Source organism: Pecten maximus, chromosome 7 (assembly GCF_902652985.1).
Source record: "Pecten maximus chromosome 7, xPecMax1.1, whole genome shotgun sequence".
In the NCBI taxonomy this organism is placed as follows: domain Eukaryota; kingdom Metazoa; phylum Mollusca; class Bivalvia; order Pectinida; family Pectinidae; genus Pecten; species Pecten maximus.
This window is the reverse complement of record NC_047021.1, coordinates 6986594-7005195: the sequence shown is the minus strand read 5'-3', so window position 1 is coordinate 7005195 and position 18602 is coordinate 6986594. Positions and strand designations below refer to the sequence as shown.

The following is an 18602-nucleotide window of genomic DNA, read 5'->3' as shown; positions in this document are numbered from 1 at the left end:
ACCATTCAAAAAGATACATGTATTTACTTTTTAAACTTGGTTTTTTTTTCAGATAATTTGAATTGAGCAAAATGGACACAGATTTTTTAGGAGCGATTAGAGAGGAAATTGCTTTGGAAGGCTTAGATGGTATGGGCAGCATTACTAATATTATAAGTTATATAGATTGATGGGGTTCTACTGTGACTGGTTCAAATGTAAATTATTTTGCTAATTTTAAAGATGCTGTATCTACAGCACAGAGTAATTGTGTCGGAACAATTAAATCGAGAAAAGAGGTATATTTCTATACAGAATTAAGTTGCAAACTTTTTGTTCTTGAATCCATAAATCTGTGATCTAAGTTAGATCTATATCTGTGATTGATAACTACCCAAACTGGTGCTTAATATATTAATGTTCTTGCTTGTATGTCTGCTTTAATTAATATTGTTTGTTGAAATACATGCTCTTTCGAGCTTCATGTTAAAATGTTGCATGTGTCAACAGAAAATAAAGTTTGTTGTATCTTGTATGCTATATAGTACCCTACAAAAGTTGATCTGCCAGGGGTATGGAAGGACAGACCATGGGTCGTATGTGCATAAAAATTCTTAATGGCTGAAAGGAATTTCAAAGTCTTATGTATGTATATAAACGAAGAGAAAATGGCCCATACAGTGTACCTAGATTCAGCCCTCCCAGTCCCTGGCTTTTTATCTTTCAAATCTAGAGCAGATAAAGCTTTAATTGCAGCCCAAAGGAAGTATATTGTGTTCTAGCCCTCTCTATATCTTGTATGGAACTTTGGTAAATAAGTGATTATTTATGGGAAGTTGTTACTGTAAACGTGGTTATTTTTCGTGGATGGTTAATTTGGCGATTTCGATAAGTAAACTATATGCATGGGAGTATACTCAAATTAATATAAAAATAATACATGCGGGGAAAATTTTCGCGATATAAGGGGATCCCTGTAATTACAGTATTAATAGGTTATCTGACCTGAAGGGTTAGGATGACATATAGCCAAATGCATCATGCCTTGTCCATGGCCGTCTGCTGTACATGTGCGCAGTGCACTGTTCGTAAACTTTTCACATTTCAAAGTTAATTAAAAAAACATCTTATGGTTCAAATTGTACTTACTGTTTCCTGGTCACACTTTACAATATACTGTGAATTCAATTGTTAAAACATAACATGATTTTTAATCACACTTTTTGTATTTTCATTTTAGAGTTGTGCAATGAAAATTCTATTTGACAATATGTTGTGGTGATTTTCAGGTATAAGCATAGAGTCTCTGTGGGTGCGGCTATCCGGGAGACAGAACTTTTCCATCAAATTGACTGACAAGTCAAAAGTTTACCTGTGGCGATGCCTTGTGACCCTACAAGGCCTGGAGTACTATGAGATCCCAATACCACGACCTCCACTGGTCATTTATAATAGTTTGGAGTCCTTCGACCCAGATTCAGGACGACTGATAGAACTGGTAAATTGTAGTGTTTGACAAAGTTATTAATAATATAACATCTCATTTCTGTTGGTTAATAATATCCTGAACACTTGTTATCATATAGGGCAGCTGGAATTGATTTGGACTGTCAACAACCAATTAACACGCTTTCAAAACATGTCATAAGAAAGTTTAGTTCATTTATAGTGCATATGTCTACCTGTTAGGCTATAGAAGGAAGTTTGTCCTGAGCTTAATACTATGAATTTTATTAAACTTAGTGAACAAGATCATTACCTTGAGTAGTTGTGAATGTGATCATTACGGTTAGTAGTTGTGAATGTGATCATTATGTAGTAGTTGTGAATGTGATCATTACGGTTAGTAGTTGTGAATGTGATCATTACGGTTAGTAGTTGTGAATGTGATCATTATGGTTAGTAGTTGTGAATGTGATCATTATGGTTAGTAGTTGTGAATGTGATCATTACCTTGAGTAGTTGTGAATGTGATCATTACGGTTAGTAGTTGTGAATGTGATCATTATGGTTAGTAGTTGTGAATGTGATCATTATACGGTTAGTAGTTGTGAATGTGATCATTACGGTTAGTAGTTGTGAATGTGATCATTATGGTTAGTAGTTGTGAATGTGATCATTATACGGTTAGTAGTTGTGAATGTGATCATTACCTTGAGTAGTTGTGAATGTGATCATTACCTTGAGTAGTTGTGAACATTTTAACAATATTTAAGAATAATAAAAACATGTTTGCTGCAACATTTAAATTCTAATTAGGCATATTTTCATTGTACAGTACTATGGTGTTACACTCCTGTATGTAGTCTGGTGTTACACTCCTGTATGTAGTCTGGTGTTACACTCCTGTATGTAGTCTGGTGTTACACTGCTGTATGTAGTCTAGTGTTACACTCCTGTATGTAGTCTGGTGTTACACTCCTGTATGTAGTCTAGTGTTACACTCCTGTATGTACTGTGGTGTTACACTCCTGTATGTACTGTAGTGTTACACTCCTGTATGTAGTCTAGTGTTACATTCCTGTATGTAGTCTAGTGTTACACTCCTGTATGTAGTCTGGTGTTACACTCCTGTATGTACTGTGGTGTTACACTCCTGTATGTAGTCTAGTGTTACACTCCTGTATGTAGTCTGGTGTTACACTCCTGTATGTACTGTGGTGTTACACTGCTGTATGTAGTCTGGTGTTACACTCCTGTATGTAGTCTGGTGTTACACTCCTGTATGTAGTCTAGTGTTACACTCCTGTATGTACTGTGGTGTTACACTCCTGTATGTACTGTAGTGTTACACTCCTGTATGTAGTCTGGTGTTACACTCCTGTATGTAGTCTGGTGTTACACTGCTGTATGTAGTCTAGTGTTACACTCCTGTATGTAGTCTGGTGTTACACTCCTGTATGTAGTCTAGTGTTACACTCCTGTATGTACTGTGGTGTTACACTCCTGTATGTAGTCTGGTGTTACACTCCTGTATGTAGTCTGGTGTTACACTCCTGTATGTAGTCTGGTGTTACACTCCTGTATGTAGTCTAGTGTTACACTCCTGTATGTAGTCTGGTGTTACACTCCTGTATGTAGTCTAGTGTTACACTCCTGTATGTAGTCTAGTGTTACACTCCTGTATGTACTGTAGTGTTACACTCCTGTATGTAGTCTGGTGTTACACTCCTGTATGTAGTCTAGTGTTACACTCCGGTATGTAGTCTAGTGTTACACTCCTGTATGTAGTCTGGTGTTACACTCCTGTATGTAGTCTAGTGTTACACTCCTGTATGTACTCTAGTGTTACACTCCTGTATGTACTGTGGTGTTACACTCCTGTATGTAGTCTAGTGTTACACTCCTGTATGTACTGTAGTGTTACACTCCTGTATGTACTGTGGTGTTACACTCCTGTATGTAGTCTAGTGTTACACTCCTGTATGTAGTCTGGTGTTACACTCCTGTATGTAGTCTGGTGTTACACTCCTGTATGTAGTCTAGTGTTACACTCCTGTATGTAGTCTGGTGTTACACTCCCGTATGTAGTCTAGTGTTACACTCCTGTATGTACTGTGGTGTTACACTCCTGTATGTAGTCTGGTGTTACACTCCTGTATGTAGTCTAGTGTTACACTCCTGTATGTACTGTGGTGTTACACTGCTGTATGTACTGTGGTGTTACACTCCTGTATGTACTGTGGTGTTACACTCCTGTATGTAGTCTGGTGTTACACTCCTGTATGTACTGTAGTGTTACACTCCTGTATGTACTGTAGTGTTACACTCCTGTATGTACTGTAGTGTTACACTCCTGTATGTACTGTGGTGTTACACTCCTGTATGTACTGTGGTGTTACACTCCTGTATGTAGTCTGGTGTTACACTCCTGTATGTACTGTGGTGTTACACTCCTGTATGTAGTCTGGTGTTACACTCCTGTATGTAGTCTGGTGTTACACTCCTGTATGTAGTCTAGTGTTACACTCCTGTATGTACTGTAGTGTTACACTCCTGTATGTAGTCTGGTGTTACACTCCTGTATGTACTGTGGTGTTACACTCCTGTATGTACTGTGGTGTTACACTCCTGTATGTAGTCTGGTGTTACACTCCTGTATGTACTGTAGTGTTACACTCCTGTATGTACTGTAGTGTTACACTCCTGTATGTACTGTGGTGTTACACTCCTGTATGTACTGTGGTGTTACACTCCTGTATGTACTGTGGTGTTACACTCCTGTATGTACTGTGTGTTACACTCCTGTATGTACTGTGGTGTTACACTCCTGTATGTACTGTAGTGTTACACTCCTGTATGTACTGTGGTGTTACACTCCTGTATGTAGTCTGGTGTTACACTCCTGTATGTACTGTGGTGTTACACTCCTGTATGTAGTCTGGTGTTACACTCCTGTATGTACTGTGGTGTTACACTCCTGTATGTACTGTAGTGTTACACTCCTGTATGTACTGTAGTGTTACACTCCTGTATGTACTGTGGTGTTACACTCCTGTATGTACTGTGGTGTTACACTCCTGTATGTACTGTGGTGTTACACTCCTGTATGTGTACTGTGTGTTACACTCCTGTATGTAGTCTGGTGTTACACTCCTGTATGTACTGTGGTGTTACACTCCTGTATGTACTGTGGTGTTACACTCCTGTATGTAGTCTGGTGTTACACTCCTGTATGTAGTCTGGTGTTACACTCCTGTATGTAGTCTGGTGTTACACTCCTGTATGTAGTCTGGTGTTACACTCCTGTATGTAGTCTAGTGTTACACTCCTGTATGTAGTCTGGTGTTACACTCCTGTATGTAGTCTGGTGTTACACTCCTGTATGTAGTCTGGTGTTACACTCCTGTATGTAGTCTAGGTGTTACACTCCTGTATGTAGTCTAGTGTTACACTCCTGTATGTAGTCTGGTGTTACACTCCCGTATGTAGTCTAGTGTTACACTCCTGTATGTACTGTGGTGTTACACTCCTGTATGTACTGTGGTGTTACACTCCTGTATGTACTGTGGTGTTACACTCCTGTATGTAGTCTGGTGTTACACTCCTGTATGTACTGTGGTGTTACACTCCTGTATGTAGTCTGGTGTTACACTCCTGTATGTAGTCTGGTGTTACACTCCTGTATGTAGTCTGGTGTTACACTCCTGTATGTAGTCTAGTGTTACACTCCTGTATGTACTGTGGTGTTACACTCCTGTATGTACTGTGGTGTTACACTGCTGTATGTACTGTGGTGTTACACTCCTGTATGTAGTCTGGTGTTACACTCCTGTATGTACTGTGGTGTTTCACTCCTGTATGTAGTCTGGTGTTACACTCCTGTATGTATTGTGGTGTTACACTCCTGTATGTACTGTGGTGTTACACTCCTGTGTGTAGTCTGGTGTTACACTCCTGTGTGTAGTCTGGTGTTACACTCCTGTATGTAGTCTGGTGTTACACTCCTGTATGTACTGTGGTGTTACACTCCTGTATGTAGTCTGGTGTTACACTCCTGTATGTAGTCTGGTGTTACACTCCTGTATGTACTGTGGTGTTACACTCCTGTATGTAGTCTGGTGTTACACTCCTGTATGTAGTCTGGTGTTACACTCCTGTATGTACTGTGGTGTTACACTCCTGTATGTACTGTGGTGTTACACTCCTGTATATATATGTAGTCTGGTGTTACACTCCTGTATGTAGTCTGGTGTTACATTCCTGTATGTAGTCTGGTGTTACACTCCTGTATGTACTGTGGTGTTATACTCCTGTATGTCTGTGTTGACAGGAACAAGTTCCAGAGGATCTCTATCCCATTGATATCGTTAATCAAGATGGCATTTATGGATCATGTTCAACGTATGAAACTCGCAAAAATGTGACTGCCAAGGTGAAAGCAGATGGGAAAAGGCCAGCCGTAACATTGGAGGAGGCAAAACAAATGTTAGTGTGGGTGTTGTGTCTCCAAAGTAGCGACACATATAGGGGAGATAGCTACATGTACACATATTCAAATATCATACAATTATCTATTGATTTGCCTTATAGCTAGTGCATAGGGAACTTGTCCTCTGGTTTTAATTTTTCAAAAATCTGAACTTTGTGTAATAATCTCTTTACACAGCTCACTATTATGTATTTTTCACGAGACAAATTCGTGTTTAAATCTCCGAAGTTTCTTAATCATTCATCATTATTTCAAAGAGAAGTAAAAGACTGTTAATCAAACTTGGTAAAATATGAATGGTATGTTTAAATAAAGACATGGTAAAATAGTTTTTTTTCCAAATATCTAACTCTTTGAATGTTACAGAAAAAGTTTGATCAAACATAGAGAATCCTAGAACTAATTCCGTTAATCTGAGCAATGATACATCTAACAAATACTCAACATATTTGTCAATCTGAACAGAGAGAAATAATCATTTGTAAAAATAATTTTTATTGTAAACAGCCAGTCTTCTCCAAATTGAAAAAGTATTTTTAAAACAAATATTTACAGCATATCTTCAGGTTTTTTTTGAGGATTTTTTTCTGGCCAATAAGCGGTCCCACCTCCAACTGAAATTATTTTCTGACATATTAAAGCCCAATTTCTAAAGTCTGCAATCTGCTCCTGAAATTTTCTTTCCCAATTCACTGATTTGCTTACCAGAATGAGACAAAATGGCTGCATTCCAATTAAGTGGAAAAAACTCCGGCGTCTTAAGATTTTGGTGATTCATGTACTGTTATTTATACTGTAGATGGGGTGAGAAACTGGTGATTGTGGCATCCCAGGAGATTCGTGAGAATGCGATCTGTGGACCATTGTATGACCCCTCCCACAACTGGTCAAACATGCTCCACGCCTACTGTATCCTGGAGAGGATTGGCAGGTAACTAGTGTAATCAAACTGATAAATGGTAAACCTCGGCTAAGTTTGAATTGGCAGATAATTCTAGCATTATTTTCCGACCAGTGATATGTGAAATCCTGGTCGAAGTTGTAGTTGTTGCTGGAGCTCTAATTATTGATGTTGAGAGATCATGCATGTGGTGACTTCTCATGGAATGTAAGAAGTGTTCACATATGTTTCATTCACACCCACAACAGCATTAGTGGGGTTGGGGGCTTGTATATACTGGAATCAGATTCCTCTACCGCCTGTCTGTCTGAGGATTTTGTCCAGAAAACTAGTTTTTATTCAAATTCTAAATATCACTGATGTGGTCATCACATATTTAGTAGTGCGTGTATGTTTTTAGCCCACCATCATCAGATGGTGGGCTATTCAAATCGCCCTGCGTCCGTGGTCCGACGTCCGTCCGTCCGTCCCTCCGTCCGTCCCTCCGTCCGTCCCTCCGTCCGTAAACAATTCTTGTTATCGCTATTTCTCAGAAAGTATTGAAGGAATCTTTCTCAAATTTCATATATAGGTTCCCCTTGGTGCCTAGTTATGCATATTGCATTTTGAGACCAATCGGAAAACAACATGGCCGACAGGCAGCCATCTTGGATTTTGACAATTGAAGTTTGTTATCGCTATTTCTCAGAAAGTGCCGAAGGGATCTTTCTCAAATTTCATATGTAGGTTCCCCTTGGTGCCTAGTTATGCATATTGCATTTTGAGACTAATCGGAAAACAACATGGCCGACAGGCAGCCATCTTGGATTTTGACAATTGAAGTTTGTTATCGCTATTTCTCAGGAACTAATGAAGGGATCTTTCTCAAATTTCATATGTAGGTTCCCCTCGGTGCATAGTTATGCATATTGCATTTTGAGACCAATCGGAAAACAACATGGCCGACAGGCAGCCATCTTGGATTTTGACAATTGAAGTTTGTTATCGCTATTTCTCAGAAAGCACAGAAGGGATCTATCTCAAATTTCATATGTAGGTTCCTCTTGGTGCCTAGTTATGCATATTGCATTTTGAGACCAATCGGAAAACAACATGGCCGACAGGCAGCCATCTTGGATTTTGACAATTGGAAGTTTGTTATCGCTATTTCTCAGAAGGTAATGAAGGGATCTTTCTGAAATGTCATATGTAGGTTCCCCTCGGTGCCTAGTTATGCATATTGCATTTTGAGAATAATCGGAAAACAAAATGGTCGACAGGCAGCCATCTTGGATTTTGACAATTGAAGTTTGTTATCGCTATTTCTCTGAAACCAATGAAGGGATTTTTCTCAAATTTCATATATAGGTTCCCCTTGGTGCCTAGTTATGCATATTGCATTTTGAGACCAATCGGAAAACAACATAGCCGACAGGCAGCCATCTTGGATTTCGACAATTGAAGTTTGTTATCGCTATTTCTCAGAAAGCACTCAAGGGATCTTTCTCAAATTTCATATGTAGGTTGCCCTCAGTTCCTAGTTATGCATATTGCATTTTGAGACTAATCGGAAAACAACATGGCCAACAGGTAGCCATCTTAGATTTTGACAATTGAAGTTTGTTATCGCTATTTCTCAGAAACTAATGAAGGGATCTTTCTCAAATTTCATATATAGGTTCCCCTTGGTGCCTAGTTATGCATATTGCATTTTGAGACCAATCGGAAAACAACATGGTCGACAGGCAGCCATCTTGGATTTTGACAATTAAAGTGTGTTATCGCTATTTCTCAGAAAGTACTGATGGGATCTTTCTCAAATTTCATATGTAGGTTCCCCTCAGTGCCTAGTTATGCATATTGCATTTTGAGACTAATCGGAAAACAACATGGCCGACAGGTAGCCATCTTGGATTTTGACAATTGAAACTTGTTATCGCTATTTCTCAGAAAGTACTGAAGGGATTTGTCTCAAATTTCATATGTAGGTTTCCCTCGGTGCCTAGTTATGCATATTGCATTTTGAGACCAATCGGAAAACAACATGGCCGACAGGCAGCCATCTTGGATTTTGACATTGAAGTTTGTTATCGATATTTTTCAGAAAGTACTGAAAGGATCTTTCTAAATTTTCATTTGTAGGTTGCCCTCTGTGCCTAGTTATGCATATTGGATTTTGAGTCCAGTCAGAAAAAAACCTGGCCGACAGGCAGCCATCTTGTATTTTGACAATTGAAGTTTGTTAACGCTATTTTACAGAAGGTACTGAAGGGATCTTTCTCAAATTTCATATGTAGGTTCCCCTTGGTCCCTGGTGTTGCATTTTGCAACCAATCCGAAAGCAACATGGCCGACAAACAGCCATTATCGCTAAATCTTAAATTTTACATATAGGTTCCCCTTGTTTGAAAAGTACTAGAGGGCTGTTTCTGAATTTACACAGATTAGTAAGACTTAGAGGAACGGAAAAGTAGAGAAAAGATCAATCTGACATGGAACCTATAAAGATCATTCAATGGTGGGCGCCAAGATCCCTCTGGGATCTCTTGTTTTTTTATCTGCCTAAATTTGATTGCAGTTATGCCTCCTTTACTATGATTACTTTTACTTTGTTAGACAGAATCTTGTTTGGACAACTCCTAGTTATTTCTGCTTGAAACTTTACTGAAGTAGTAAACACACACTGAGGTTGGGCACTTGTATTTTATATGTTTGATGTGTGTTCTAGTGCAGTAATGCCCTTTTTGTCTGTCTGACAGGTCACGGTACAATGGCTGTATGTCTGTGGGGCCACTCAGCTTACAGCTTTTCAATATGCCTCCCAAGACTATATTCTACCACACCAAAAACCTCGTCAAATTAGGACTTGTCAAGAAACAAGTAAGTCTCTAATTGAAAGCGATTAGTGAAAGAACAAGTATGTCTCTAAATAAGATAAATTTAAAACAGATACATGTAATGAACCAATAGATGATCTCTAATTGAATAATTGACTCTATCCATGTAATGAAGCATTAGATGATCTCTGAATTAATATATAACTCTACACATGTAATGAAGAAACAGGAATCTGATAAAACCAATTACCTGTTACACTGGTTAAATGATATGTTATAGAGCTTGACTGTAGTCGACATGAAGCACAAGCAGCAGATTCGGCGTATATTCCACCTGGAGCGGTTTTACAAGGAGATCAAGTCCAAGTACAGTATACTACTGCTTCAGGTGTGTGACTACCTAGCCACCTGTCCCAGTCAGCGTGACGTAGCAGGCACAATACGAGAACATGTGGTAGGTTGTCTTCGGTACCGGATAACTCTGTATAGTGGTTTGTAGGTGTTAATTAAGGAAACCCTGAAGAGATTTGAGTGGAGAACTGGGTTGATATGGAATACTTTTTATAATGACAGTAAATAAATTCCTATCAGCACATCCTTTGTTAGGGCCAAAAAGTGTTTGCTTAGAAAATGTGGCACATTTAGTTTAATAGAAATAGACATCATGGATTAGGTTTGAGAATCATCAACATACATTCCATACCGCTCGGTGTGAGACAAAATCTTTATTATCTATATTTACTAACGCCATACCTCAGTATTAGTGTCATCAGTTAGTCCAGGGGAGCTCTCGCTATACTTTAGTATTAGTGTCATCAGTTTGTCCAGGTATCGCTATACCCCAGTATTAGTGTCATCAGTTAGTCCAGGGGAGCTATCTCTGTACCTCAGTATTAGTGTCATCAGTTAGTCCAGGGGAGGTATCGCTATACTTCAGTATTAGTGTCATCAGTTAGTCTAGGGGAGCTATCTCTATACCTCAGTATTAGTGTCATCGGTTAGTCCAGGGGAGTTATACCTCAGTATTAGTGTCATCAGTTAGTCCAGGGGAGGTATCGCTATACCTCAGTATTAGTGTCATCAGTTAGTCCAGGGGAGGTATCGCTATACCTCAGTATTAGTGTCATCAGTTAGTCCAGGGGAGGTATCGCTATACCTCAGTATTAGTGTCATCAGTTAGTCCAGGGGAGCTATCTCTATACCTCAGTATTAGTGTCATCAGTTAGTCCAGGGGAGGTATACCTCAGTATTAGTGTCATCAGTTAGTCCAGGGGAGGTATCGCTATACCTCAGTATTAGTGTCATCAATTAGTCCAGGGGAGGTATCGCTATACCTCAGCATTAGTGCCATCAGTTAGTCCAGGGGAGCTATACCTCAGTATTAGTGTCATCAGTGGTACTACATTTGCAGACCTGCTGACCTTGACTGTGACCTTTCAATTAAGCTTTCCAGGCCTAAAGGTCAAGGTCACTGCTGCTATTAATAGAAACTCATATTGAGCTCTGTTGTGTCATTCCTATGTTACAGTCAGGATAAGTTCATGATCAGAGACATTATGGGGCAGTGACTATTGTCATTAAATTATGTTAGTCATCAAGACCATTTGTATTACGTTCTCAGCTTGTTTTCCAATCTCAATGAAAATGATTGTAACTATATATATATGTTTTGAAACTATTAAATAAAATACTATCTAAACAGGCGGTTAATAAGAAAACGGCTATAAGACATGAACGGTATATGCATTAAAAAGTAATTACTGAAATAATCATTGTAGAGAAGCATTGATAGGATGTAAATTCTATATCTATTTTTGTGAGATCAGTGATGCTATAATCACAGCCAGGACATTTTTGATATATCATTGTAGGAAATTGATGCTACCTTATTTAAGAAGCTGTACAACAACTATCAGAACTTCTTAAGAGCCGACAAAGTTCCATATCGAGAAATGTATCCAGAAGCCACAGAGGACGAGTACATGTGCAAGTAAGTCTGCTGTTATGGTGAGGTACCATATTTATTCACAAGCAAGCACCTGCCCCCATCCCCCTTATTTTTGCAGAACCATCAATCTAAAATAGTAAGCTAAAGTGGTTCACAAGTAAGCCCTCCCCAAAATCTAAAACTTTTAACTAAATATGTATACCTAGATTTACTGGATATTCAATAATGAAATTTGATTGATTCAATACGAAGTTAATAGAATATCTTAATTACATGTATATTTATACCCCGCAAAGAAGTTAGGGGGGTATACTGGAATTATGTTGTCTGTCCCTCCGTCTGTCTGTAGACATATTTTGTCCGGACAACTCCTCCTTAACCAATAGGCCGATTTTAATGAAACTTCACACAAATATAGAGGACCATGTGTAGATGTGCACGCCACTTTCTCTTTATCAAAATTATGGTTGCTTTGGCAACTGGTCACTATAAACAGGTTTTCCGATGAGAACCGTAACTTTTAGTTTGTCCAGACAACTCCTCCTAAACCGAAGGGCCGATTTCAATGAAACTTGACACAAATATAGAGGACCATGTGTAGATGTGCATGCCACTTTCTTTTTCTCAAAATTATGGTTGCTATGACAACTGGTCACTATAAATAGGTTTTCCGATAAGAACCAAAAACTTTTAAGTTTGTCGGGACAACTCCTCCTAAAACGAAGGGCTGATTTCAATGAAACTTCACACAAATATAGAGGACCATGTTTAAATGTGTATGCCACTTGCTTTTTCTCAAAATTATAGTTGGTATGGCAACTGGTCACTATAAACAGGTTTTCCGATAAGAACCATAACTTTAAGCTTGTCCAGACAACTCCTCCTAAACCTAAGGGCTGATTTCAATGAAACTTCACACAAATATAGAGGACCATGTGTAGATGTGCATGCTTATTTCTTTTTCTCAAAATTATGGTTGCTATGGCAACTGGTCACTATATTACTGGGTTATCTTAGTTAGCCTCTAATTAAGAGTTTCAATTCACCATTGAATCATGCAGATTGCGGGGGTATTAGTCAGCCATCCTGGCGACAGTTCTAGTTTATACCTATATGTTTGCCCTTAGCAACTTTTGATGATACTGAAATAGTTTATTAGACAGTGAGTGTTACATTTACCTTGACCATTCTAACAGAAATGGCCTCTCTGAGAAGTTATTGTGTTACATTTACCTTGACCATTCTAACAGAAATGGCCTCTCTGAGAAGTTATTGTGTTACATTTACCCTGACCATTCTAACAGAAATGGCCTCTCTGAGAAGTTATTGTGTTACATTTACCTTGACCATTCTAACAGAAATGGCCTCTCTGAGAAGTTATTGTGTTACATTTACCTTGACCATTCTAACAGAAATGGCCTCTCTGAGAAGTTATTGTGTTACATTTACCCTGACCATTCTAACAGATTACCCTGACCATTCTAACAGAAATGGCCTCTCTGAGAAGTTATTGTGTTACATTTACCCTGACCATTCTAACAGAAATGGCCTCTCTGAGAAGTTATTGTGTTACATTGACCCTGACCATTCTAACAGAAATGACCTCTCTGAGAAGTTATTGTGTTACATTTACCCTGACCATTCTAACAGATTACCCTGACCATTCTAACAGAAATGGCCTCTCTGAGAAGTTATAGTGTTACATATACCTTGACCATTCTAACAGAAATGGCCTCTCTGAGAAGATGATCCACACTATTACCATGATTCAACATCCACGGGTGAAGAAGGAAGACAGCGAGGAGGAGGACGAGGAAGAGGGAGCAGATGTCACAGGGCATGACATGTCTAGTAAGGCGAGGCCAGGTCAGTTTTGTATTATATTTTTTTATCTTTTATTATTACTGTCATCACTTATGCCAAATATTTGATTGGTTATGGCAAATTCTCATTGTATAAAAACATTTGGTTTATACCGATTATACTGGTTTGAAAATATAATGTGTGAACTAAAAAAAATCTGGGTTGAAGTTTTAAATAAGCCGATATAAGACAACATGGTCCTGTTCACATGTTAGATCAGCTTAAGATGTTGTAACGTGTACAAATCTGTTTGTAGTAAAATTTGAATGGGTGTACGAGAGGACAACTCTACGACAATGTTATGAAGCTATCAGGAATGTGGGTCCGGAGGGATTGACACAGGCATCACTAACAAAGATACTACAGATTCGTGACAATATGTCACGTGTACTCATCAAAAACATGATCCGCATGAACATGGTTGACCAAATCCTGAAGGAAAAGGGAAAGCAGAAGGTCAAGTAGTAAGTGTTCAAGGTCATCTAATAATATAGACTACTTGATAGCAAAGCAAATATATATATAAAAAAGAGGATACAATTTTGACCTTTGAGGATCTTAGTCTGTTGTCTAAAGTGAATTATAAATAACATTGAATGCCACTTTATAAACTAAAAGATAAAACAGCTTAGGATTGGACGTCACGTAATAGACTAAAAGATAAAACAGCTTAGGATTGGACGTCACGTAATAGACTAAAAGATAAAACAGCTTAGGATTGGACGCCATGTAATAGACTAAAGGATAAAACAGTTTAGGATTGGACGTCACATAATAGACTAAAGGATAAAACAGTTTAGGATTGGACGCCACATAATAGACTAAAGGATAAAACAGTTTAGGATTGGACGTCACGTAATAGACTAAAGGATAAAACAGTTTAGGATTGGACGTCACGTAATAGACTAAAGGATAAAACAGTTTAGGATTGGATGTCACGTAATAGACTAAAGGATAAAACAGTTTAGGATTGGACGCCACATAATAGACTAAAGGATAAAACAGTTTAGGATTGGACGCCACATAATAGAGGATTGGACGCCACGTAATAGACTAAAGGATAAAACAGTTTAGGATTGGACGTCACATAATAGACTAAAGGATAAAACAGTTTAGGATTGGACGTCACATAATAGAGGATTGGACGCCACATAATAGAGGATTGGACGCCACATAATAGACTAAAGGATAAAACAGTTTAGGATTGGACGTCACGTAATAGACTAAAGGATAAAACAGTTTAGGATTGGACGCCACATAATAGACTAAATAATAAAACAGCTTAGGATTGGACGTCACATAATAGACTAAAGGATAAAACAGTTTAGGATTGGACGTCACGTAATAGACTAAAGGATAAAACAGTTTAGGATTGGACGTCACGTAATAGACTAAAGGATAAAACAGTTTAGGATTGGACGTCACATAATAGACTAAAGGATAAAACAGTTTAGGATTGGACGTCACATAATAGAGGATTGGACGCCACATAATAGAGGATTGGACGCCACATAATAGACTAAAGGATAAAACAGTTAAGGATTGGACGCCACATAATAGAGGATTGGACGCCACGTAATAGACTAAAGGATAAAACAGTTTAGGATTGGATGTCACGTAATAGACTAAAGGATAAAACAGTTTAGGATTGGATGTCACGTAATAGACTAAAGGATAAAACAGTTTAGGATTGGACGCCACATAATAGACTTAAGGATAAAACAGTTTAGGATTGGACACCACATAATAGAGGATTGGACGCCACGTAATAGACTAAAGGATAAAACAGTTTAGGATTGGAAGTCACATAATAGACTAAAGGATAAAACAGTTTAGGATTGGACGTCACATAATAGAGGATTGGACGCCACATAATAGAGGATTGGACGCCACATAATAGACTAAAGGATAAAACAGTTTAGGATTGGACGTCACGTAATAGACTAAAGGATAAAACAGTTTAGGATTGGACGCCACATAATAGACTAAATAATAAAACAGCTTAGGATTGGACGTCACGTAATAGACTAAAGGATAAAACAGTTTAGGATTGGACGTCACATAATAGAGGATTGGACGCCTAATAATAGAGGATTGGACGCCACATAATAGAGGATTGGACGCCACATAATAGACTAAAGGATAAAACAGTTTAGGATTGGATGTCACATAATAGACTAAAGGATAAAACAGCTTAGGATTGGACGTCACATAATAGACTAAAGGATAAAACAGTTTAGGATTGGACGTCACATAATAGAGGATTGGACGCCACATAATAGAGGATTGGACGCCACATAATAGACTAAAGGATAAAACAGTTTAGGATTGGACGTCACGTAATAGACTAAAGGATAAAACAGTTTAGGATTGGACGCCACATAATAGACTAAAGGATAAAACAGTTTAGGATTGGACGCCACATAATAGACTAAAGGATAAAACAGCTTAGGATTGGACGCCACATAATAGACTAAATGATAAAACAGTTTAGGATTGGACGCCACATAATAGACTAAAGGATAAAACAGTTTAGGATTGGAGTTTAGTTTTAGTTATTTTGTTCTAGATACTAAAGCATGATGGCCTTTGACCTGTTAGTTAAGACACACTGCTGTATTTTGATCTGTCAAATTAAGACACTGCTTTATTTTGATCTAAAATGTTAAGAGTTAAGACACACTGCCATATTTTGACCTATAAAGTTAAAAACACACTATCAAATTTTGATCTATTAGGTTAAGACACTCAGCTCTATTTTGATCTATTAGGTTAAGACACTCAGCTCTATTTTGATCTATTAGGTTAAGACACTCAGCTCTATTTTGATCTATTAGGTTAAGACACTCAGCTCTATTTTAATCTGTTTGTTAAGACATACTGCTGTATTTTGATCTGTTTGTTAAGACATACTGCTGTATTTTGATCTATAAAGTTAAGACACACTGCCGTATTTTGATCTATTCGTTAAGACACACTGCTGTATTTTGATCTGTTCGTTAAGACACACTGCCGTATTTTGATCTCTAAAGTTAAGACACACTGCCGTATTTTGATCTCTAAAGTTAAGACACACTGCTGTATTTTGATCTATAAAGTTAAGACAAACTGCTGTATTTTGATCTATAAAGTTAAGACACACTGCTGTATTTTGATCTGTTTGTTAAGACACACTATCAAATTTTGATGTCAAGTTAAGACACACTATCAAATTTTGATGTCAAGTTAAGACACTTATCAAATTTTGATCTGTAAAGTTAAGACACACTACTGTATTTTGTGGGCATGATTAAACAATACAATTCTAATGTTTTATTTATTAGCCCACCATCATGCGATGGTGGGCTTTTTAAATCGCCCTGAGTCTGTGGTCTGTCATTCTGTCAGTCCCTCTGTAAACTTTTTTTGTTATTGTTATTTCTCAGAAAGTTCAAGAGGGATCATTATAAAATTTCATGTGTAAGTTTCCCTTGGTACATAGTTGTGCATATTGCATTTTGGGACGGATCGGCAAACAACATGGCCTACTGACATCCATCTTGGATTTTGATAATTGAAGTTTGTTATTGACATTTCTTAGAAAGTACAATAGGGATCTTTCTCAAATTTTATATCTAAGTTCCCCTTGGTCCTTTGTTGTGCATATTGCATTTTGGGACTGATCAGAAAATAACATGGCCGACAGGCAGCCATCTTGGATTTGGATAATTGAAGTTTGTTGTCGCTATTTCTCAGAAAGTTTTGAAGGGATCTCTCTCATAATTTATATGTAAGTTCCCCTTGGTCCTTTGTTGGGTATATTGCATTTTGGGACTGATCGGATTACAACGGTGCCAACATTTTGATAATTTTGTTAATTGCAGGTTGCTCCTGCTATATCTTGTTTAAGTTACATGTTGTGAAAAACGGGAAAAGAAGAGAAAAGATCATTTTTTCATTTGACTGATATGGATCATTCAATGGTTGGCACCTATATCTCCCTCTGGGATCTCTTGTTAATCCTATGCTTGTTTTCAATAGCTACATTGCAAGGGAGCATCGGCTCCAGAGTAAGTTGTACCAGGAATTCCTCGAAGAAAAAGAAAAACTGTTCCAGAAAGAAGAGCCGACTTTCAGTAATGTTGATCCTCACTTGGGCTCAGGTACTCGCATGGTTCATTATGTATACAGCTGTATTGGCACTCCAGACACTTTAAACTGTTAATGAAAGTTAAGAGGAGTAATTAGATTTGTGGATCAATTTGTATGTTTTATTGGTCCGAAGTTTCATCATCAGTTCTTTATATAGACCATGGTGATGTTCTTGTTTTGTGTTGAGTTTCATGTCCATTCATAGTAGGTTGAAGTTGAAATTGATGAATTTTTAAGGATGAAAAAATAGTCAGCTTACTTTTGATTAATATGAAATTGTTATTTATTAAGTGATCATTATAGTGGATAATATTTAGAATATGATACAAATAACCCTAGTAGATGGCAGGTATGAAATAATTGAAAATTCCAGGATCATCCATATCAAGTGCTCTGGCTGGTATGAGTGGAGCTGGTGTTACTGTGGATCTTATGATCAGTAAGGATGCCGGGAATGAAGAAAGTCAAAAAAGTGAGACGACAGTCATCCAAAGCTGTGAAGAGTTACTTTCTGTGAACGAGGTTAAAGAAGGGGTGAAAAAAACGGCAAAGTTCAAAAACAGTAGGAAATCGATGATTAACGACCGCAGGTCAGATATAGGTAAGTTTAACGGGAGATTTTAGAGATGATTCGGAAATAACCAAACAACCAAATCTATATATGAAAATGTGTAGAACAAATGGGGAAAATATAGAATAACATGTCTATTTTGATATACAGTATTTTTTGTGGTTTTCAAATACAAGTATAACATTAACCCATGTCCTGATATTTGGTTGGAGGGATCCTGAGGGAGTTAACTATAAGGTCCCAGAGATGGAATCAATGGTTTTCGTAAAATATCCCCCACATTTATCAAGGTCAGTGTAAACATACTTCAAGGTCAGTTTACTGTCAATGTATCCAGCAGGCATATAGTGGAGAGAGTTAAATACAGAATTGTTTGTATTATTTGAGAGGTCAAGGTTTGTTTGTATTATATGAGAGGTCAAGGTTTGTTTATATTATATGAGAGGTCAAGGTTTGTTTGT

At 37.8% G+C, this 18602-nt stretch overlaps 1 protein-coding gene across 1 annotated transcript in view; it reads left to right on the top strand.

The window, feature by feature from the left end:
- Positions 1-18602, top strand: part of LOC117331455 (general transcription factor 3C polypeptide 1-like) — a 429349-nt gene that overhangs the window by 299 nt on the left and 410448 nt on the right. The window contains exons 2-12 of the mRNA XM_033890176.1: positions 53-129; positions 1269-1477; positions 5753-5907; positions 6711-6842; positions 9551-9671; positions 9909-10082; positions 11500-11618; positions 13303-13442; positions 13696-13903; positions 17460-17581; positions 17944-18171. Coding sequence (XP_033746067.1) covers positions 72-129; positions 1269-1477; positions 5753-5907; positions 6711-6842; positions 9551-9671; positions 9909-10082; positions 11500-11618; positions 13303-13442; positions 13696-13903; positions 17460-17581; positions 17944-18171 — 1666 coding nt within the window. The 5' untranslated portion in view covers positions 53-71. The remainder of the gene's footprint in view (positions 1-52; positions 130-1268; positions 1478-5752; positions 5908-6710; positions 6843-9550; positions 9672-9908; positions 10083-11499; positions 11619-13302; positions 13443-13695; positions 13904-17459; positions 17582-17943; positions 18172-18602) is intronic.